This window comes from Capricornis sumatraensis, chromosome 1 (assembly GCF_032405125.1).
Source record: "Capricornis sumatraensis isolate serow.1 chromosome 1, serow.2, whole genome shotgun sequence".
NCBI classification, from domain to species: Eukaryota; Metazoa; Chordata; class Mammalia; order Artiodactyla; family Bovidae; genus Capricornis; species Capricornis sumatraensis.
This window is the reverse complement of record NC_091069.1, coordinates 7,889,517-7,912,583: the sequence shown is the minus strand read 5'-3', so window position 1 is coordinate 7,912,583 and position 23,067 is coordinate 7,889,517. Positions and strand designations below refer to the sequence as shown.

Genomic DNA, 23,067 nt, shown 5'->3' with positions numbered 1-23,067 from the left:
CAAGCCGCCTGGAGCAGGGGCCTGGGTGGCTGGGGGTGGGGCTGGGGCCTCACCCTGAGCTGGGGCGAGATGTTGGGGGGAGGGGGTCATCAGGAACAAAACGCTTTGAAATGCCTCCTCTCCATCACTGCCAACATTGTCCGCTGCCCGCGGGGGGCCTGGCACCGCCTTGCCGGGGCTCCGGCCCCCAGCCCTGGCCAGGCCTGGCCCGGCATCTGAAAATGGACAGAAGGTTATTGTCCCTCCTCGCGGCCCTTTGTCTGTCCCAGTTCCAGATGTCTAGGCTGGGACCAGGGAGCTGACCCATGGTGGGCAGGGGGGAGGGGACAAAGGGGAAGAGCACGGGTCACCGCATCCTGAGGGGTCGTTCCCAGAGCCTGGGATCCCACCCAGCCACGGCCCAGTCACCTTCTGGGCTGTCTCCGCCCTGGGATTGTCCCTGTTCCCTGGTCTCTCCTGCCCTTCCCAACAGGCCAGGTTCCAGCCTCAGGATGAGTTCAAAGCCGGGCACCTGGGGATTCCCACTGCTCTACCCCCGTAACTATGTGATGGGGACAATGGTGGCCCCTCTCAAAGCCTGCTGTGCCCGGATGGGTATGAGTATCACTGGACCAGGGTGCATGCATTCACAAGAAACAACAGAGCCCTCAACATGCCAGCTCCGTGCTGGGCATGGGGGTGCACTACGGTGGGTGGACCATTCAGATCCTTCCAGATTGTGTTTACTTATTTGTTTGTTAATATTTATTTTTATTTATTTATTTGACTGTGTTAGGTTTTAGTTGCAGTATGTGGGATCTAGTTCCCTGACCAGGGATCGAACCTGGGTCCCCTGCATTGGGAACATGGAGTCTTAGCCACTGGACCACCAGGGAAGTTCCCTATCTTATTTTTTAAAATATTTATTTATTGACTTTTAAAGAATTAATCTATTTTTGGCTGCGCTGGGTCTTCATTGCTGTGCAGGCTTTTGACTAGTTGCAGAAAGCAGGGGCTGCTCTCCAGCTGTGGTGCGCGGACTTCTCATTGCAGTGGTTTTTCTCATTGTGGAGCTCAGGCTCCAGGGTGCACAGGCTCAGTGGTTGTGCTGCAGGGGCTTCGTTGCTTGCTCCAAGGCATGTGGGATCTTCCCGGATCAGAGGTTGAACCCATGTCTCCTGTATTGGCAGGGCAGATCCTTTACCACTGAGCCACCAGGAAAGCCCTTATTTACTTATTTATTTGGCTGCTCTGGGTCTTAGCTGCAGCATGTGGGATCTAGTCCTCTGCCCAGGGATCAAACCTGCGCCCCCTGCATTGAGAGAGTGGAACCTTAGCCACTGAACCACCAGGAAAGTCCCCGGGTTGTGGTTTATAGTCATAATAGGAAGGAGTAACGTTTCCCACCCACTCTGTCTGTGTCTGTAAACCACTTTACCTGCTTTATCTCTTCCTTTTCACAAAAAATCAACAGTAGATACTGTTCTTATTCTGAGAGGTAAACTCCCTTGCCCAAACCCAGGCTGCCGGGAAGCAGGAAAGCTGGGATCTCAGCCCAGGCTGACCGCTGCCACCGAGAGGAATGATCTGCTAATAATACTTGGAAGGTGCTGAGCACAGAGCCTGGCATTGCTCCCAACTCAGCCCTCGGAGCCGGTGGTGGTGTGATTCCACCCATCAGCTTCCCACTTCACAGACGGCACTACTGAGGTTTAGACCAGAGAAAGAAAGCCTGGGGTGAGACGCTCAGGGAAGCCTAAACAGCAACCCACCGGGGCCAGCCAGAGGCAGTCAGCCTGGTTGGAGTTTCAAAGCCCGGTTCTGTGTGGGCTTGAGCTAGTGACTTAGCTTCACCATGCCCTGGTGTTCTCATCTATAAAATGAAGGTATTCCCTACTTTACAGGGTTGTTGTGAAAATTCAGTTTGATGATGCATTTCAAGCATGTCTCACACACACAGCACACAGTTAATGAGAGCTATTCCTCTTATTATTCTGAATGCACCTTCCTCTCACCTGGGGTCACCTGAGGACAAGGCCCTGTTGAGGGGAGGGGCTGTGGGTTGGGTTCGCAGTTGTTGAGTGGGGCTGGGGACAGTAATGCTTGGCCTGCTTGGGGGTCTCTAGAAATGTGGCAGCTGGCTACTGCTGCAGGTCGCAGGTCGGAGGAAGGCCAGAGGGATCAGGCTGGGAGGGGCAGGGGCTGCCTGGGCCCAGAGGAGTTAACAGCTCCCAGGCCCTGGCTCAGCAGGGCTGCCACGCTGCAGTCCAGCCGCAGCAACGCAGCAGGCAACGATCTTAGCAGAGGAGCCAGGGCGGCTTCCTGATGGGCAAAACAGCTGGCTGCCTGGGGAAAACAGCTGGCTGGGCCCCAGCTTCCTGAAGACCGGGGCAGAGCCTCAGAGGACAGCTCCACATCTGGGCTCCTGGGAGAGGAGGGCCTGGCCAAGAGCAAGAGGGTGGTCCTTTGGGGTGGGGTGGGTGTTGGGTGGGACACTTGGAGATGAGGGGTAGATTCCCGGAGCGAAGGCTGGAGCTATGCTAGGTCTAAGCAGAGTGATGACTCCAGCTGGGATTTGAGGAGGTCTCAGTCTCCCCTCAAACAGGAAGGATGCGGGGCAGCAGAGCAGATGGGGGGCAAGACTGCACTCGGCCCTGGGTCATCTTGGAACCCAGCTTGGAACTGGAGGTGGGAGGGAGCCCGGTGGGGGCTCCTGGACCCCCACCTGCCGAGCGGCATACCAGGACGAGGAGCTGTGTGTGGGCCCCTCCTCCAGCTTGGAACCTGGGCTCCCTTGGCCACAAAGCAGGACAGGGGCCCAGAGAGCCCCCAACCCAGGAGACGTGAAGCTAGCAGCTGGTAAGAGCTCCATCTGTGCACCCCCTCTGCCATGTGCTTCCCCTCCCCATCTACTTGGCTGCCAGGCTGTGAAGACCCCCAGCCCTGGGGCTCTGTCCAAGTTTTGGGGTACCTCTAGGCTGCCCCCACCCTTTGGAAGGGAAATGGCACCTGAGACCTCGCGGTAGGTTGGGCAAGGAAGGCAGAGGGTTAATGGAGGTGTGGCCAGGGTCCACCAGACCACAGCCACCTGCCAGGGCTCCTGACCCCCAAGTCCCATAGGCCAGAGACCCCTAATTTCTCTCTGACCTAAGGGTCTCCTCTCGCCCACCCTCCTAACCTCCAGGAAGAGGGGGTTGGCCCTCACCTTGGGTGTGCCAACTTCAGAGCCCCCTCTCTGATGAAGGCCATTCTGCAGAGCCTTTGCCAGTGGGCAGACCTTAGAGCTGAGGCTCCCAGAGGGAAGAAGAGGGTGCTGGGGAGGGGGCCCGTCCTTCCAGGGTCTCTATTTCTGGAAGCCAGAGTGGAGCCTGAGGCACTGGCGCCACCGCCTGGCTTTGGCCAGAACTACCATGGCTGAGGGATGGGGGTGAAGGTGCTGGTGGGGGGAGGAATGTAGAGCCCAGCTAGATGTTGGCCCAGCGTGGTCTGGGTCCTATTCAGCCAGATGGACCCAAACATTTTTTTCTAGGCATTACCCCAAGAATGAGACCTTAGGCCCCATAGAATAGCAGCTTCAGTCTTGAGTCAGTACCACAATCACCTGAAAGGCTTGTTGGTTTAACTTCCACTCCCAGAGGCTCTGATTCAGCGGGTATGGAGAGGTGCGGCTGCTGCTCAGCTGCTCAGCCGTGTCCAACTCTGAGACCCCTTGGACTGTATTAGCCCGCCAGGCTCCTCTGTCCATGGGATTCTCCAGGCAAGAATACTGGAGTGGGTTGCCGTTTCCTCTTCCAGGGGATCTTCCTGACCCAGGGATGGCACCGGCATCTCCTGCACTCTTTACTGCTGAGCCGCCAGGGAAGCCCAGGTATGAGGTGTGCATGCCTGTTCAATCACTTCAGTCGTGTCCGACTCTGCAACCCCATGGACCATGGCCCGCCAGGCTCTTCTGTCCATGCGATTCTCCAGGCAAGAGTACTGGAGTGGGTTGCCATTTCCTTCTCCAGTGATGAAGTATGAAGTGAGTGACGTGAAGTCGCTCAGTCGTGTCCAACTCTTTGCGACCCCGTGGACTGTAGCCTACCAGGCTCCTCTGTCCATGGAATTTTCCAGGCAAGAGTACTGGAGTGGGTTGCCATTTCCTTCTCCACAGGTATGGGGAGGGGCCTAGAAATTTGCATTTCTAACAACATCTAGGCGAAGCTGATGCTGGCTGGTCCAAGGACCATGCTTGGAGAATCACTGCTTTAGAGTTTCTGAGTTTGATGTCATATTACCTTTGTAGATCAGCCCACCCTAGTCAGTAACATCATATTTCTATCGAGAGCCCACCCAATGCCTGGCTAGCCCTGCTGTAGGACTGGGATAAGTGAAGAAGGCAAGACGGGTCCTGGCTTCAGAACTCACAGCCAGGCAGGTTTGGCGTGTGATCTTTCCACCTGCAGGTCTGATAAAAGGCAGCTCACAACAAGGTCCAGTGCAGAACCTGGTTTTACATTCTACTGCCCCTGCGTAGATCTTCCTCATTCAGTCCCAGCCCACATCACACCCTGTGAGTCACCTGACTCCTCCCTCCACTTCTCACATCTAATCACTTATACATCTCAGCCTTGCCCATCATCAGCTCTCCTGGTTACATGCTTTCCCGGGCTTCCATCTTTGCCCCCAGAGTCCACCCTCTGAGCTGCAGCCAAAGCGATCTTTTTAAGACAAGCCATGTTACTCCTCTGCTTACACTCTCCAATGTCTTCCTATTGCACTAAAAAAAAAAAGTCCAAAATCCCATCATAGCTTTAAGACCCTAAGTGGTCCTCACCTCTTACCACACTCTCCTTGCTCACTTTGCACTGACTGCCCTGGCCTCCTTGCTTGTTCCCGCCACAGGGCCTTGGCCCCATGTCCATATGCAACAACTTCTCCAAGATCTGCTAGTGGCTGGCTCCCCTTATGCTCCGGAACGTCTTCACTGAACTCTCTATTCAGTGTTGACTCCACCCTCAGATACTCTCTGTTCTCGTTAACTTGTCTTACTTCGTTCATAGCATTTACTGTTCTCTGAAGTTATTTATTCATTTGTCAGTTTGCTTGTTTCCTGTCTGTCTTCCCTCATCAGAATGTGAGCACCCAAGAAACAGAGACCGAACCTCTGTATCCCCAGTACCTAGAATTCTACCTGCATATGACTTGTACTCGGTAAATATTTGCTGAGCGAATGGGACTGTATAGGATGCAATTCAGGGGTAGGTCCCCCAACATGACATCGGGGAAGGCTTTCCAGAGGGCCTGGAAGAGGTGACCAGGAAGAGAGAGACCAGTCCAAGCAGAGGAATTAAAAAAAGAGACAGAGAGAATATGGGAAGGTCTTAAAGCGTGGAGTGTTCTGGAAACTGTACGTAGTCCAGTTTGGCTGGGGCAGGAGATAGGAGAGAGGAAGTCAGAGAAGATGGAGAAGCGTCAGGCAGTCCATGAAGGGTCTCCTTGTTCCTGGAGGAATCTGAGCTCTATGCTGAGGGCATTGGCCATCCCCAATGGGTGTAACATCATGCCGTTTAGAAAGGACCACTGAGGGAATTCCCTGGTGGTCCAATGGTTAGGACTTGGCTCTTTCACTGCAGAGCGAGGGGCCCAGGTTCCATCCTTGGTTGGGGAACTAAGATCCCTCATGTGAAGCCACTCAGTCGTGTCTGACTCTTTGTGACCCCAAGGACTGTGCCCACCAGGCTCCTCTGTCTATGGAATTATACTGGACAATTATACTGGAGTGGGTTGCCATTCCCTTCTCCAGGGAATCTTCCCAACCCAGAGATTGAACCTGGCTCTTCTGCATTGCAGGCAGATTCTTTACTGTCTTAGCCACCAGGGAAGCTTCTCATGCTGTGCAGTGTGGCCAAATTTACAAAAAAGAAAAAGAAAGGACCACTCAGTGCAGAACGGTTTCCAGGGAGAAGGCCTGGGGTAGGGGTGTGAGTGCTGGGAGGTGCAGGGGCCTGGGGGAGTGGTGCTGATGCTCTGAGCCATAGGAGTGACCACGTGCAGGAGACACTGAAGTGGTCTGGCCACGATGAGAGAGTGGAGTGGGCGGAGAGAGAGGCATCTATCATCAGGTCCCCAAGTTGGAGGGAGGCCACTGGAGTGGGAGCTGGTTTGGAGGGAAGACTGGGGTTCTATTTTAGACAGATGGGTCTGGGTAGGAAGTGGAGATACGTGTCAGTTTTGCAGAAAGAAGGAGTTGTGTATGCGGTCAGGTGTCAGAGGGAACCCTCTTGGATGAGGAGGAATTCCACTGGGGGAGGGGCCAGGAGGATGCAGGTCTTGGCAGCAGCAGTTTGGCTGGAGAAGCCCTGGTGTGTGTCAAGCAGGGAATGAAGGTGGGGAAGTGAGACCAGAAGCAAAGCATAGGTCACATACCCTTTTTCAGAGGTTTGGAGGGAAGGAGAGAGAGAGGGCTGCCGCTGGGGGCCAGCAGGCAACTGACTGCATTCATATTTTAAGTTGGGGGAGCTTTAATTCCTTTGGAATGTTGAAGGAAGGATCCGGAAGAGAGGAGTGTTGGTAATCCAGGAAGGGCAAAGGGATGGCTTTTTTTTTGGAGTCCAAGGATGGTTCTGAGAAATGGGTGCTCTTCCGTGATAACAGGTGTTGAGAGAAGAGACTGGTTTGGTGGCAGGGGTGGAAGGTTTGGAAGCTGGAAGTGAGAGTTCACAGGTGATGGCTTCTCTCTCTCTCTCTTTTATGTAAAAATTGTTTGGATCACTGTTGCTGCGCGGGCTTTTTCTCTCGTTGCAGTGAGCAGGGGCTCCTCTCTAGCTGCAGTGTACGGGCTCCTCGTTGCAGAGCACGGGCTCCAGGTCATGCGGGCTCTAGTTGCAGCTCCCAGGGTCTGGAGCACAGACTCCACAGTTGTGGCGCAAGGGCTTAGTTGCTCTGCGGCATGTGGGATCTTCCCAGATCAGGGATCGAACCTGTATCTCCTGCATAGGCAGGAGGATTCTTTACCACTGAGCCACCAGGGAGGCCCCCCCTTACTCTCTGAACAATGTTTATTTGGCTGCCTGGGCCCTTAGCTGTGACAGCCACGCAGGCTCTTTGTTGTGGCTAGTTTTCTTTGTAGACCTAGTTTTGCCTGGAGGCACGTGGGATCCTCGTCCCCCCACCAGGAATCAAGCCCAGGTCCCCTGCATTGGAAGGCGGACTGGTAACCATTGGACCACCAGGGAAGTCCAAGGTGATGGCTTCTCTTTTCTCCAAGAAGGGCAGGGAGATTTCCACCGGGGTAGGGAGAGGAGAGTGAGGGCATCAGATCAAGCTGGTGAAATACCACTGGGGCAGCAGGGGGAGGGTGGGCAGGAGCCCAGGGAAACTGAATTGTTAGGCTCAGTGCAAGGCCAGTGGGGAGTGGAGATCCGGAGTGTGCCCCCAAAGGAAGATGGCTATAGGGTTTTTCCAGGCAGGAGTGATGGGGGAAACCTAGGGCAAGGGAGTTAGCACCTGGCTGGACCACTGTAGACTGAGGAGGGAGAGAGGTGAAGGTTGGAGGGGTCAGTGCATTGGGAGAAGACGGACAACTTGAGGTGAGGGAAGAATCTGGAAGCCCCCGTGACTAATAGCATGGGCAGAAGCTTTGGGATAACCCTGGAATGGGTGAAGCTGGGGACGCTGCTTTGCTTTAGAAGAGTATCCTAGGGACTTCCCCTGGCAGTCCAGTGGTTGGCTCCTTGCTTCTAATGCAGGGGGCGGTATGGGTTCAGTCCCTGGCTGGGGAACTAAGATTCTACATGTTTTGCAGCACAGTTTGGCAGTGGGCTTCCCTTGTGGCTCAGCTGGTAAAGAATCCACCAGCAATGTGGGAGACCTGGGTTTGATCCCTGGGTTGGGAAGATCCCCTGGAGGAGGGAACGGCCTGCAGAATTCCATGGACTGTATAGTCCATGGGGTCGCAGAGTCGGACACGACTGAGCAACTCCCACTTCACTTCACTTCTAAGCCACCTCGAAGTCACTTAAGTTGGGGGTGGGGGGTAGAAAGAAGCAACCACGCAAGGGGAGGGACTCATTTCCCCATGATGTTTTGGGGAAGGGACCTCAGGCCTTCCATCGTAGGGCCACCTGGGTGAGGGGCTGAATGGAAGGAGAGCCAGGCTTCTGTCCTGTCTTCCAGCCCCAGGAATTCTTCTCCCCTGCCAGGCTCCATGCATAGAATTCAAGCGCCTTCACGCACTCAAGGAATCCTTGCTAGATGGGGCTGTTACAGCCCAATTCTACCCAGGAGGCCCTGAGGCTCAGGAGAAGTGACCTACCTGCTCACTGGGTCGGTGGCATAGGAGCTAGACGCCACCACTGGTGCCTCCAGGGCCCTCCTTTTCCCTGAGAGAGGCTGGAGACCCAGCAGGGGCCTCCGGACCCCGACTCTGACCAGACACTGGAGTCCCCCTGCTTTGGAGGGGGGGCTGGGACACCGTGAGGGGGCCGTGTGGTGCCCTTGTTCTACACTCAGTCTAAGAGCAGGCTTTGCTCTCCTAAAGGCCCGGAGCGGTGCTGGTGCTGGCGACAGAGGCGAGGAAGATGACGCGCGGGAGACGCCACGCTCGGACCGCGGCGGGATGGCGCGTCCAGGTCAGGGGGACCACCCCCACTCCCGGCTCCCCGCACCCCTTCTCGGGTCTGGCTCTGCGAAGTTCTTCTGGGCCCGCCAGAGGGCGCCCGGGGGCGGGGCGGCGGAGGGGCCGGGAGCCCGGGAACCCGGGAAAGGGCGGTGGCGGTGTCGCCCGGTCCGCACGCAGCTCGGGTCCGAGGGTCAGACGGATGGCCAGGCAGTACGGATTCAGGGGCGTTGAAGGAATCCGTGAAGCCGGATTCCGGGGATTGCACGCCCCGGAGGGGAGTCGTAGTAGAGTATTCTTGAGACGCCGCAGAGGGCTCGGAAGCCGTCGCCCCACGACCCTCCAGCCGGGAAGAGGCTGCTCCCGGATCGCGTCTGGGGCGGGTGTCTGGGCCCTGGTCCTGCGATGCCCCGGGCCGAGGAGAGGACATCTGAGAATCTATGGATTGGGATGGGGAGGGGAGTGGGAGCCCATTCTTGGGAGGGGGTAGTACATCCCCCGACCCCACTCCAGGCCCGCCTCGGTCCCGCCCCGGGCCCAGGCCCCGCCCCGGGCCCCGCCCAGGGCCCGGCGGCACCACCCACTCCCCTCTGCGCGGCCGGGAGCCCCGGGGGCCGCCGCTGCCTCCGCCCGAGCGCCCGCCATGCGCGCTGCCCCCGCCGCCCCGCTGCTCCAGCTGCTGCTCCTGCTGGGGCCGCGGCCCGAGGCTGCGAGAGTCGCGGAGCCGCCGCTGCCCACCGTGGTCCTTGCTATCCTGGCCCGCAATGCCGAGCACTCACTGCCTCACTACCTGGGCGCGCTGGAGCGGCTGGACTACCCCAGGGCCAGGCTGGCCCTCTGGTGAGATAGACCCGGGCATTGGCACCCACTAGGCATCTACACCCCCCCACCCCCAACAACTCCACCACCGACAGCCTGGGCTCCAGCTGGCCCCATCTGCTCCCTGCCCAGACACCACCCAGACAGGCCCCTCCCCTTGCAGACAGGCCCTCCAGCAACCCGAGCCCCCTGGCGGGTCCCCTTGTCCCCTTGGCCCTGCAGACTGACCTTGGAGGCCTTGGGTTGGAACAGGGACACCCATCCCTCATTCTGGCCCCTGCTCCTCCTTCGGGACCTCCTCTAGGTGTAAGTTGGGCCCAACCCCTCTTGCTCCAGCCCACCAGAGCTGAAACTTAAGCCGTGGGACCTGTGGTCGGCTTGACAGAGTGGAGCCAACAGGAGCAGCTGGCATCCCCTGGGGCCCGATGTGGCAGAGTTCAGCAGGCCTGGGAGTTCCTGGGGAGCCCATAGGGGTGCTGTCAGCCCTGGGCTCCATGCTGCTCTATGGGGGGTCACAACCGCTCCCCCTTCCCCAGGCTGGTTCCAGCCTCTTTCAGAAGAGGGGCTGAGTCCTGCTGGCCAAGGGCAAAGCCCCTTCCTGCGTCTCTCCCCCTAGGTGTCCCCACAGGGCCCTGGAATTAGAGGCCACAGTCTGTGGAAACCAGAACAGGGAGGAGTCCCAAGCTGAGGTTGGGGATAAACTGAGAGAAGTGACCAAACTACCCTCCCCAACTCACCAGAGTTGGGCTGGGGGTGGAGCTGTGGCCTGGGGAGGCCGCCCACAATTACCAGTCCAGGAGTTTAGTTAGTTCCCACCCCCAAAAGACTTGACACGTAGTTAGTCTTCAGTTCTGGAGACTTGGCTTAAAGGGGCAGCATCACCGAAAACCTGGGCTCTTGGCTAAGGCCCCCTCGCCCCGCTCTGTCATGAGAGCTCCTTCGGAGAGGCTGTGCGAGGTGACCTTGGAGCTCAGGCCCATCAGGTCTTCGCAGGGATGCTCAGAGTGTGGTTTGCTGGTGGAGGGAAGCAGCAGCTCCTCTGCCCAGTCCTGCCTCAGAGAGGGGAGGGGACTAACCTGAGGTCACACAGTAGGGAAGGAAGAAAACCAGGGAATATGGCAGGTGTGTTCCTCAAAGTTGAAGGCCTTCTCATCTTTCAAAATGCATTTGAGTGGCTGCAGACAGCCTCCTGGGGAGCGTATGCAGCCTGTTGCCTATCCAGGTTGCCCTAAGGAACCCTGGAGACAACCCTTTCCAGTGGACATTCATGACTGGCATGCTGTCCCCAAATCTAGGCTTCAGACTGGTAAGTGTGGCAGAAAGCTCCAGGACACAGTGGCCAGGGTCCACACTGACCAAGTCGTAATGCCCATCGGTACCAAGCTTCTGAACAAGGAACATGTGACTGAGGTCCTCTGTAGGGCCAAGTTCAAGTTCCCTGGCCGCCAGTCGATCCACATCTTCAAGAAGTGGGGATTTACTAAGTTTAAGGCTGGTGAACTTGAAAGCATGGAGGCAGAAAAACAGCTCATCCCGATGGCTTTGGGGCCAAATATAGCCTTCCTTCTGGACAAATGGCAGGTCTTGCATTCATGAGAGCCTTGGCGCTGTCCCCTCCTTACTCATGCCCACCAATAAATCCTAGTTGCCTGTCCAAAAAAAATAAATAAAATGCTGCATTTGAATTCTGTCACCTCAGCCCCTGAGCTTGCCAGGATGGCTTTTAGTTACAGAGGGAGAACGTGAGCCCAGAGAGGGTCTGGACCTGCCTGGGGTCACACAGTGGAACACAGACCTATGATTGGGACCTGGCTGCCCGCCTTCCTCTGTAGCACACCTACCTCCTCTGCTTCCAGGAGAGGCCAGTCCTGCAGGGGTTGGTGCTCCAGGGGTCAAGACTGCCTTAGGGTTTGGTCCCTTGGTGGCTGTGCCACCCCTCCCCCGCCCTCCTTCCTCCTGTGTCCCCAGGTGTGCCACGGACCACAATGTGGACAACACTACAGCGATGCTACGGGAGTGGCTGGCTGCTGTGGGTGGTGACTATGCAGCTGTGGTCTGGAGGCCCGAGGGGGAGCCCAGGTGTGGCCTGAGGGCAAAGGTCCTGGGGAAGGTGGGCAACAGGTGCAGCCCAGAGAGGGAAAGGGACAGTTTGGAGTCACAGACTCCTGGCCAGGGCTCTGACCACATGCGCCTACCCCATGGAACATCTCATCTCTTTACCACCTCAGGTCCTACCCAGATGAAGAAGGCCCTAAGCACTGGACCAAAGAAAGGCATCAGTTCCTGATGGAGCTGAAACAGGAAGCCCTGACCTTTGCCAGGGACTGGGGGGCAGACTATATCCTGGTAAGAAAGCCTGGCCTACGATTGGGCTCCCCATGGGTGATGGCACCCGTCTTTGACAGAAATCTGGGTGCAATTTAACCATCTGTAGGCTGGACCCTTCAGCTAGCAACCTGGATCAGAGCCCAGATTAAGTATTGAGCTGGGATCCCTTTGCTTGAGCTCAGACTCTGTACTAAGCCTGGATCCCTGAGACAGAGCTCAAGGCGTACACTGAGACTCAGTCCCAGAGTATAGAGTGTAACTCAGTCTCAGAGTATAGAGCCCAGAGTATAATCTGAGCCTAGTTCCCTGGACCACAGAGAGCAGGGTTGTTGCTGTTCAGTCTGCTCAGGCTAAGTCATGCCTGACTCTTTGCGACCCCATGGACTGCAGCATGCCAGGCTTCCCCTGTCCAGAGGAGATCAGAGTAGGTCTTTGAATTTCCTTCCTAAGGCTTCAGATAAACTTCTTTGATCAGCAACTCAGGCGTAAAATCTCTGGACCCGGTCCCTGAGCCAGTGCTCCAGACTAGATCCTTGGTCCAGAAACAGATCTCCTGGTTTATAGCTTAGATCTCTCTGAGGGAACCCCACTGGATTGTGGAAGATATCCTGGGTCCCTGGATATCTGGAGGGATCCCACTCAGTGAATCCTTGGGAGGCTGCTGGGAGGCACAGACAAGGCTGGGGCCTGTGACATCCGCCTCCCCACAGTTTGCAGACACAGACAACATTCTGACCAACAACCAGACGCTGCAGCTTCTGATCGAGCAGGGGCTGCCTGTGGTGGCCCCAATGCTGGACTCTCAGACCTACTACTCCAATTTCTGGTGTGGAATCACCCCCCAGGTATGGCTGGGGACACAGGCCTCAGGAGGCTTGAGGTCTGGGAGGAGGGACGTGGAGGGCAGCAAGCCCCGGCTAGGGAGTGGTGTGCTGGGGATGGAGGGGTGTCCTCTCACAGCCCAGGGCCACCCCTTCCCCAGGGCTACTACCGCCGCACTGCCGACTACTTTCCTACCAAGAACCGCCAGCGCCGGGGCTGCTTCCGCGTCCCCATGGTCCACTCCACCTTCCTGGTATCCCTGCGGGCTGAAGGGACGGCCCAGCTGGCCTTCTACCCGCCTCACCCCAACTATACCTGGCCCTTTGACGACATCATCGTCTTTGCCTACGCCTGTCAGGCTGCTGGTAAGGTCAGCTCTTGTCGAGCCTTTTTACGAGGTCTCTGGGCCTTTGCACATGCTGTTCCGTCTGCTCTGCATGCCCTTCCCCACTCCACAGTTTATCTCGCTAATTCCTAATTCTCCTTCGGGTCATAGGCTTTCTTGGGCCCACTGCCCCAGTAGGTTAGATGTCCTTCTGGCTGTGCCCACCATGGCGCTTGCATGTATTCCTTCATTAGGCAAATATTTATGGGACACCTACCGGTGCCAAGGGCTTCCCAGGTGGCACTAGTGGTAAAGAACCTGCCTGCCAATGCAGGAGACGTAAGAGACACAGATTCAATCCCTGAGTCGGGAAGATCCCCTGGAGGAGGGCGTGGCAACCCATTCCAGTATTCTTGCCTGGAGAATCCCACGGACAGAAGAGCCTGGCAGGCTAAAGACCATAGGGGTGTAAAGAGTCAGACACGACTGAAGTGACTTAACATGCATGCACCAGGTGCCAGGCTCCAGGGAGACAGTGGTGAGTAAAATCAGGTGGTCCTTGACTTCCTGGATCCTCCAGTCCAGTCAGCCAAAGGATCACACAAATCAGTGTCAATCACAATGACAGGAAGAAGAGCTTCTTGATTATAGGTGTTTTGGGAGCTTAGACTAGCATTGACCTGGTCTCCAGGGAAGGCTTCCTGGAGGATGTAATCATTGGCACTGAGATCTAAAGTATGGGCAGGCATTAACAAGGCAAACAGAGCAAGACAGAGCATTTCAAGCAATGGGACCAGCAGATGCAAAGGCCCTGTGGTGGCCGGGGACATAAAAAGGCAGGCAGCTAGAACACAAAGAGGGGGCATAGTGCAGGCTGAGGCGGGAATGGTGAGTAGGGGCCAGCTTGTGGGGACTTGATGGGCAAGCATCTGGCCGTTAGCCTGTGGGTGTCAGGCAGCCATCAGAGAATCATCCAATTGGACTTGAACACTGAAAAAAAAATCATTCTGCTGTGGGTAGTTATTTTTAAGATGAAAGCTACAAGGAAGTATTTGGGTTTGGGGAATTCCCTGGTGGTCCAGTGGTTAGGACTTTATGCTTTCACTGTCGAGGGCACAGGTTCAGGCTCTGGTCAGGGAATTAAGATCCTGCAAGCCATGCAGCATGGCCAAAAAAAAAAAAGAAAAGAAAAGAAATGTTTGGATGTTTGGGCTTGGGTCGCATAAACCGCAGTCCTGGGAAGAACTGAAGTTGAGAGCAAGACAGAGATGCTGCTGTTGGCATAAGAACCTCGAGAAGGCGGCAGAGAATGTCGTTCACGATGTGCACTCATGGTCGGCAAGAACATGAAGGCTGTCCAGTGGGTGGAGAACTTTGCTCATAGTCAAGGTGAATTAGAAGTGGCGATTCAATCAGGAAATATTGCACCTGGGCAAGCGTTGTGTGAGGAGTGGCCAGGGAGAAGGGGGTCGTCATCATTCTTTTGTGCTCCACGAGGTGACGTCTACAGTGCAAACGCGCAGGAAGGAAAAAGATCTTATCAAGTGCAAGACGTGAATGAAGGTGAGACAAATACATGGATGAAAAATGAGCAGCACAGATATTTTCTTTTTTTTCTTTTTCTTGCCACACTGGACGGCTCTTGAGATCTCACTTCCTCAACCAAGGACTGAACCCAGGCCACGACAGTGAAAACACAGAACCCTCACCACTAGGCCACCAGGGAACTCCCTCTTTTCTTATTTTTTCATTCCTACCTCTACTTGTGGCTCAGCTGGTAAAGAATCTGCCTGCAATGTGGGAGGCCTGGGTTTGAGCCCTAGGTTGGGAAGAACCCCTGGAGAAGGGAAAGGCTACTCACTCCAGCACTCTGGCCTACTCACTCCAGAATTCCATGGACTGTATAGTTCTTGGGGTGGCAAAGAGTCGGACACGACTGAGCAACTTTATTTACCTCTACTTGAGTATCACCTGCTATTTACTGGTCAGTGGTTCAAAGGAGTTTAGTGAATTATTTTGTAAAGTTTTTTATTTATATGCAGATATGCAATTTTTTTAGCATCATATGTTTATTTATTTTTTGGCTGCATTGGGTCTTAGTTTTGGCTTGCAGGATCTTTTGTTGTGGTGTATGGGCTTAGTTGCCCCACGGCATTTGGGATCTAGTTCCCCAGCCAGGGATCAAACCTGCATCCCCTGCACCAGAGGATGGATTCCCAACCACTGGACAACCAAGGAAGTCCCGTGAATGGGGGTTTTGTCTCCAGCATTCGTGCTTCCACCCCCTGCACTCTGCCAGGCTGTATACTCAGTGCTGGGCCTGGAGTTGACTTCTCAATAGACACCGTGTTTAATGAGCAAGCTCCGGGATGGACAGGGAGGCCTGGCGTGCTGCGGTCCACGGGGTCGCAAAGAGTTGGACACGACTGAGTGACTGCACTGAACTGACTGACTGACCGACTGACCTGCCCTGGAGGATTCACGGTCTGTAGAAGACAAAGGCTAAATAAATGATTATAATAAAGATTACAAACACCGAAGGAATTAAAAAAAAAAGGCCACTCTGGTTGGCAGGTGGAGGACAGAGTGGCAGGGGCCGGAGAGAGGGAGGGGTTAAGTGTAGGGATCTGGGCCAGAGGTGATGGTGCTGGATTGGGTGAGCGGGATGGGCAGAGGCGGGTGAGATTTAGAGGGTGGAGCAAGGCCCCGTGGCATCAGGTGGCCATAGCCAGGTGGGAGTTTGCCTGCTTCTTCCTCACTTTAATCCTCTGAGGGCAGGGAAGGTCTGTCTTGCTCACTACCATCACCCCTACCCCCAGCGGGTGCCCTGGAGACATCTGTTGGATGAACATATACCATCTTGGCAGAAAGGTCCCTGAGATGTTGTTTGAGCCAAGCCCTATCTCCCTCCAACCCCGCAGATGGGGACGCGGGGTCCCAGGGAGGACTCCTGTGGTGGGTACTGGTAGTACTGGGGCTCACACCTGCCATCTGGGTTCCAAGAGCCCTGCCCTGCAGGCCAGCACTCACTCGGCCTCTCTCCGCAGGGGTCTCAGTCCACGTGTGCAACGAGCAGCGTTATGGATACCTGAACGTGCCTGTGAAATCCCACCAGGGGCTGGAGGACGAGAGAGTCAACTTCATCCACCTGATCCTCGAGGCGCTGGGTGAGGCTGCCAGCCGGTGTTGTCCCTCCACCCCATCACTCCCCGCCCCTTCCCACGGGCCCCTTCTCCTTGGCCCCGGACCTAGCTGGGCAGAGGGCAGGGCTGGAGTCACAACTTCCCCTTCAAATCATTCCCTGACTCCGGGCAAGTCACTTTCCCTGCTGAGCTTCAGTCTGCCCCTCCGAGGCAAGTGGAGTCTGTGATCTGCTGGGCATCCTGCCAAGGGGGCGGAAATGAGGGGGGCCTGGGACTCCAGGGTGCCACTGACTTGAGCCATTGGGGCTCATGATAGTGGGCTTTCCTCCGCAGTGGATGGGCCCCCCATGTGGGCCTCGGCTCATGTGTCCCGGCCCCCAAAGAGGCCCAGCAAGATGGGGTTTGATGAGGTGAGTCCTCCCGGCCTGTAGGACCGGGGTCAGGAGGCGGGCTCTCCCCTCCCCCCGCAGCCTCCCCTCTGCCCCCTGCCTCCTCCAGGTGTTTGTCATCAGCCTGGCCCGCAGGCCCGACCGCCGAGAGCGCATGCTGACTTCGCTCTGGGAGATGGAGGTCTCCGGGCGGGTGGTGGACGCCGTGGATGGCCGGTGAGGCTTCCGGGACAGGGACAGGGCCCTGTGCAGCACAGGGGGCCCAGGGTGGCCCGTCGGGGCTCCCTGGGGGTGGGAAAGCAGACGATGGGTTTAAAGAGTTTCCTGTTCCAAGGAGTATTCAAAGAGAGCCTGAGTCATTGTGTCTCAGGGAGCCCAGGGCAGACAGAACAGGACAGGGGCCCTTCCTCAGCCCACCCGAGGGAGGAGGGTGCAGTGGTTAAGGCCCGGGGTCTGGAGCTCCTGGGCCTGGTCACCAGCTGTGTGGCCTCCGGCAAGTCCTCCCATCTCTCAGCCCTGCTGCGGAAACGGCGAGGAGCTGCCTTCCTCTTAGGGGTTTATAAGGGTTTAGTGAAGATTTCTCCAGGGCCTGACACACAGTAAGTATCCCAAAGGTTAATGGGGTCTTCATTCTGATTATCAGGGTTCTTCCTTGCCCTCCTGAACCTAGATCCCTGATGGGTGGGGTGCGGGAGCAGGCCGCTCATGGCCCCCATGTCCACTGCTGCTGGCTGCATGCGCTCCAGTCTGCTGGACTGCAGGATGTCCAGCCTTTGCTTGGGCCCCTGCCTGAGAAGCGTCTGCCCTTCATCCTGGGTGTCTCCTCCTCAGACTGCCTGGCTCCCCTTAGGATGACCCACCCCGCCCGAGGCAGCTCCAGCCCCCTGGTCCAGTCATGATGACTTCAGACCACATGAGGCAGTGATCAGGCCTCCTCCCTCCCAGCTGGGAATCCCTGGTAGTTCAGCAATAAAGAATCCGCCTGCAATACAGGAGACTGCTTGCAATACAGGAGACTTGGGTTCAATCCCTGGGTCGGGAAGATCCCTTGGAGAAGGAAGTGGCAGCCCACTCCATATTCTTGCCTGGGAAATCCCATGGACAGAAAAGCCTGGCAAGCTGCAGTCCAGGGGGTCACCAAGAGTGGGACATAACTTAGCAACTAAGCCACCACCACCGCCACCTCCTTCAAACCAGACTCCAGTGTGACGGTCCCCAACTTGCCCGGTGCAGGCGGGCCTGGGTGGGTCTCTGGCGGGCACCCCTGACCCCGTGACACCGTCTCCCTCAGGATGCTCAACAGCAGTGTCATGAGGACCCTCGGCGTGGAGCTGCTCCCTGGCTACCAGGACCCCTACTCGGGCCGCACGCTGACCAAGGGGGAGGTGGGCTGCTTCCTCAGCCACTACTCCATCTGGGAGGAGGTGAGGACCCTGCCCCCTCGGCCCACACCCTTGAGGAAAGCAGGGCACCCCCTCCCACTCACGGCTCCGTGCCAGCACTCATGTGACTGGTGGGTGACGGAGCACACTCATGAAGACCCAGGCAGCAGCTGTCAGCCTCCTGTGGGCGCGACCCTTACCATGTTGAGCCCGTGGTATGCACTGAGCGCCGGCTGTGTGCTGGGATGGCCTCTGCTCCAGGAACACAGAGGTGAACATGAAGAATGCAGCCGCGCCCTCCTGGGGCAGAGGGACCAGAGCAGGGCGCACAAATGGAGAAAGAACTGTTTACCCTGGTCCGGGGAGGTACCGACTCGAGGGTGTGGACAGGCCTGGCCTCCTGGCCTCCTGGCCTCCTGGCCTCCGGTGGGGTCGGCGTGGGCCTCACTGTCGACGGGCAGGAAGAGGAGCCTTCTCAGCAGAGGAAGACGGAGCAGGCCCAGACCCCTTGGCCAGGCAGCCTCAGCCCGAGGCTGGGGTGTGAGTGGTCGGGAGAGGTCACTGCTTGGACTTGGCCCGAGAGGACCAGAGACGGGCCCTCCAAGGGGTGCCCCCTCCAGGAAGTGAAGCACAGACACCCTCCTTGTTTTCATTTTCTACTGTTGCTGAAATACGTTGCATGTGAGCTGCTATTGCTGTTTTTCTGAACTGAATGCTGCCTCTGAAAGGATCGAAGGGTCATTTATTGAGCCGATTTCATGCTCTTCTCATACCTCCAAAAGTTACAGAAAGCGTTTTTTTCTCAGGGTGTTGGGGGGCTAGGGTCTCTCCCCAACCCCAGCCCAGCCTCACTTCCTTGAGGAGGCGGAAGTGAGGCTCAGGAGGCGGAAGTGAGGAGCCTGGCTCTGTAACGCAGCAGATGCAGGCTCAGATCCCAGCTCGGCCACATCCGGGCTGGGTGTCCGTGGACTATCGTGGGGTCACTTCCCAGTGTCTCCGTCTCCCTCCTGCCTCCCGAGGGTCCCTGGAGATGAGCCCTGTGGCCCCTGAGATAAGGATGTGCTCAGGACTGCAGCAAGGGTTCTGATTTCTCTCCTGATCTGCTTGGAGGGCAAGACTGGGAGCCTGGAGGCCCTTGAATACGAGAGCCAGGTGCTGGGGTTTCAATCCCCAGGCTGTGGGAAGCCCCAGCAGGCTTTGGAGCAGCTGAGCGACATAGCCAGGGCTGAGCACTTAGCATGTAACCGAAGCCAGGAGTGTCTTTCAGTGTCAGCCAGGTGGGAGGGGACAACAGGTGGTCTAAAGAGCCACCCTCCCACCCCCACCTTGTGGCTCAGGTTGTCACCCGGGGCCTGGCCCAGGTCGTGGTATTTGAGGACGACGTACGCTTTGAGAGCAATTTCAAGGGGCGACTGGAGCAGCTGATGGAGGAGGTGGAGGCGGAGAAACTTCCTTGGGACTTGATGTAGGCAGGCCGGGCCCCCAGGGGCCAGGGAGAGGGGTGGGCCTCCCGGGGTCTGCCTTCTCCTGCAGGGAGCCCTGGCCAGCCCCCGCCCCCACCCCGGGCTTGGCTCTGTAGAGGGAGTTGGGGACTTGGTTCCCTGGGACATCAACAGTGACTCCTGGGACTCCCGGTGTCACCTGCAGCTACCTCGGCCGGAAGCAGGTGAACCCCGAGGAGGAGGCAGTCGTGGAGGGGCTGCCGCACCTGGTGGTGGCCGGCTACTCCTACTGGACGCTGGCATATGTCCTGAGCCTGGCGGGCGCCCGCAAGCTGCTGGCCTCCCAGCCGCTGCGCCGAATGCTGCCTGTGGATGAGTTCCTGCCCATCATGTTTGACCAGCACCCCAAGTGAGCCGCAGGGCAGGGTCAGCCCGTCCTCAGAGCCCACCTCAGAAGGTAGTAAGTCCCCTCACTGGGTAGCTGGGGAGACTGAGGCTGGCAGGGCTGAGCCACTTCCGGTCACCAAGGAAGAGCCCAGCTTAGACTTGGCATCAGCCCCACCTCTATGTGAATCCTGTGATGTCCTGTGGTTTCCAGGCAAGCGATTTTCCTATTCTGCACCTCAGCTTCCCCATCCAGAAAATGGGGATAAGAGAAATGCCACCTCAGGATTAGATGGGGAGGGCGGTCAGGTGCTTCGGGGGTGAGGTGCCCGGCTCCAGGCTGGCATGGGTCTGGGGTGGGATGGTTCACCTCAGCCCCCCTGAGCCCCCCTCCCCCCTCCCAGTGAGCAGTACAAGGCACACTTCTGGCCACGGGACCTGCAGGCCTTCTCAGCCAGGCCCCTGCTCGCGGCCCCAACCCACTATGCAGGGGACGCCGAGTGGCTCAGCGACACCGAGACATCCTCGCCCTGGGACGATGACAGTGGCCGCCTCATCAGCTGGACCGGCTCCTACAAGACCCTGCGCGGCCCCCGCCTGGATCTGGTGGGCAGCAGTGGGCACAGCCTCCATCCCCACCCCCGGGATGAGCTCTAGGTGAGGGCGGGGCGTCAGTCTTCTCTCCGCATCGATGGCTGACTCTGGGTCTCAATTCCCCTTCTCGGCGTTCTCCTCTCCTCTTTCTTTCCGTGGCCTTGCCTCTGTTTGTGTCTTTGTGTCTGCCTTTCTCTGTCTACCTGCTGTCTCTCTCTCTAAGCCCATCTCCATCTCTCTGTCTCTATCTCTGCGTCTGCGTCTCTCTCTGTCTCTCTCTATCCAACTCTAAATTTTTTCTACTCCTCTCACCTCTCCTGTCCCCCCAGGGCTAGACGGTGACTCCAGAGGTGTGCCCGGGAGCAGACCACAGCTGTCCAGGGGGCACAGCAAGAGCCGCCCCCAGGAACCACAGACCCAGCAGAGACCTGGCTGTTCCCTTGGGCATGGCCTGTTTGCCCTCTGGACCTGTCTTCCATCAGGAGAAACCACTGAGATGGGTCCCCTTCCCCCAAGGCCACGTAGTGTAAGGGCAGGGCTCATAGGCCCTCTTCCTTGCCAGTCTGATTAAGGGCCTCGGGTGGAGGGAGGAAGGGAAGCCCCAACCCCCAGCCTTCAGCATCAAGCTGGGCAGACCCAGGAGGCGTGCCCACCACTAAGGACCCAGCTGCAGTGGTCCCTCTGCCCCCTTCTACCTCACTGTCAGCTCCCTACCCAGCTTATCAGCTGGGTCTCACGTGCCACCCTCTTGCCTGGCCAGTGGGAAGTGCAGGGAGATGGGAGGAGGACCTAGCACACAGTAGGCCCTCAATAAAAGCTGGCTGGTGTTGCACTTTATACTTTTTAACTCCTGGCTGAGCCTCTTGCGTGTCCTAAAAGGGCTGGGATGGGGGAGGTGTTCCCTATCTGTGGATGAGCAGGTGGAGAGACAGAGAGGAGAGGGCCGCCTCGGAGAGGAATCAGGGGATTTGGTCTCACCTCCTTAGCCTGCTCATTGGTAAAGGGGCGGTGTGAACAGAAGTACCTCTTGGGCTGGGTGGGTAAGAAGGAGCTGGAGCTGGAGCCCAGCCCACAGCAAGTACATACCCACTGCGGCTGGCGTGGTCATCGCTGGCCTCGCCTTGCTGGCCAGGGTGGGCCCAGGCCAGACCCAGGGCCGCCAGGGCCCCGCTCCCTGCCTTTGGACATTCCCCTGTTTAGTTGGAACCCCTCTCCTGGAAGTGGCAGGGGAGATCCGGGGCTCCCTTCCCGCCCTGACCAGTGTGGCCACCAGAGGGCGGCAGGTGGCGGAACCTGGACCTTGTGGTGCCAGGGCGCCCTCTGCTGGTTTGGTGCCAACAATGGGAAGGGTGCATACCATGCGTGTGTGCTAAGTAGCTTCAGTCCTGTCAGACGCTTTGCGACCCTGTGGCTTTGTATAGCTCGCCAAGCTCCTCTGTCCATGGGAGTCTCCAGGCAAGAATACTGGAGTGGGGTGCCGTGCCCTTCTCCAGGGGATCTTCCCTGCCCTGGAATCGAACCTGGGTCTCCTGTGTCTCCTGCGTTGGCAGGTAGCTTCTTGACCACTAGCGCCACCTGGGAAACCTGTGGAAGGGAGCCTGGGGCATCTGGAATCAGCCCATTGTCCTCTGGGTTACCCACAGCAGCTTCAACTTGTGCTCTCCTGCTTGGAAACTGCCGGCCTTCCTCCCTGCCCACCCCTGTAGGGCCCGGCAGTGGAGACTGTAGGGTCTCCAGTGCCTGCACACAGGCAGCCGGAGGGGTGGGGAGTGGCTCCTTGCCTTGGCCACAGCCTCCACGAGTGCGGACCTCCATCCGGTGCGGCAGTCTTCAGGTTTCCTTCTTTGGAGGAGCCCGTGCCCCCATACTTTGCCTTGGCTTGGTTTGTGTAAGCCCTCCTGGCAGGGTCAGTCAGGCATCCCCTGGGGGCTGGGCTTTCCCTGTCAGTCCCAGGGATGAGAGCCTGCTGGCCTGGTTTTAGCCCCAGAGACTGGCATGGCTCTCTGAAGGACTTAGGGCCAGAGCTGTGGAATCGATGCTTTGTTCATTCCAAGACCAAAAGCCATTGATTCCGGATGGCTATGACCTTGACTAAGTTGCTTCTCCTTTCCAGGCTTTAGGCATCCCTTTCATTCATTAACGTGAACTTTTTTTTTTCTGGCTGCCCGGCTTGTGGGATCTTAGTTCCCCAACCAGGAACTGAACCCAAGCCCTCAGCAGTGAAAGCTCAGCGTCCTAATCACTGGACCACTGGGGAATTCCCTAAAGTGAACATTTATGGAGGACCCTCTGTGGGTCACATTTAGGTTCTAGGGATACAGTCGTGAATACAAAGTCCCCCTCAAAATCACTGACCTTGTAGAGTTGACATTCTAGTGAGCGGGACAGACAGAGAAGTAAATATTGGAGGGTGGTGAGTTCTACAGAACAAAATTAGGAAATATCAAGTACGATCAAGACGTGAAGAACAAAGACTTGAAGAAAGGGGACAAGCTATGGGGATATAGGGAGGAAGACCATTCTAGGCCAAGGGGGAGCATCTGCAAAGGTCCTGAGGCAGGAGTGGGCTTCCTAGGTGGCTCACATGGTAAAGAATCTGCCTGCAATGCAGGAGACCTGGGTTAGATTCCTGGGTTGGGAAGATCCCCTGGAGAAAGGAACAGCTACCCACTACAGTATTCTGGCCTGGAGAAGTCCATGGACAGAGGAGCCTGGTGGGCTACAGTCCATGGGGTCGCAAACAGTCGGACATGACTGAGCGAGTAACACTTCACCTTCACTGAGGCCAGGAGTGGGACTGGCAGGTTTAAAAGACACTGAAGGGGTCAGTGTAGCTGGAGCAGAATGAGCAAGGAGGAGCC

At 57.2% G+C, this 23,067-nt stretch overlaps 1 protein-coding gene and 1 pseudogene across 1 annotated transcript; both read left to right on the top strand.

The window, feature by feature from the left end:
* The first annotated feature begins 9,221 nt into the window (after positions 1-9,221).
* CERCAM (cerebral endothelial cell adhesion molecule) lies at positions 9,222-20,663 on the top strand. The gene is made up of 13 exons (XM_068978808.1): positions 9,222-9,418; positions 11,366-11,476; positions 11,626-11,743; positions 12,436-12,570; positions 12,708-12,912; positions 15,920-16,039; positions 16,349-16,425; positions 16,514-16,620; positions 17,696-17,828; positions 19,124-19,251; positions 19,434-19,637; positions 20,017-20,269; positions 20,536-20,663. The coding sequence occupies exons 1-12, from the start codon at positions 9,222-9,224 to the stop codon at positions 20,267-20,269; spliced, it is 1,788 nt and encodes a 595-aa protein (XP_068834909.1). The 3' UTR covers positions 20,536-20,663.
* LOC138093839 (small nucleolar RNA SNORA70) lies at positions 10,553-10,647 on the top strand (annotated as a pseudogene).
* Positions 20,664-23,067: the final 2,404 nt, after the last annotated feature.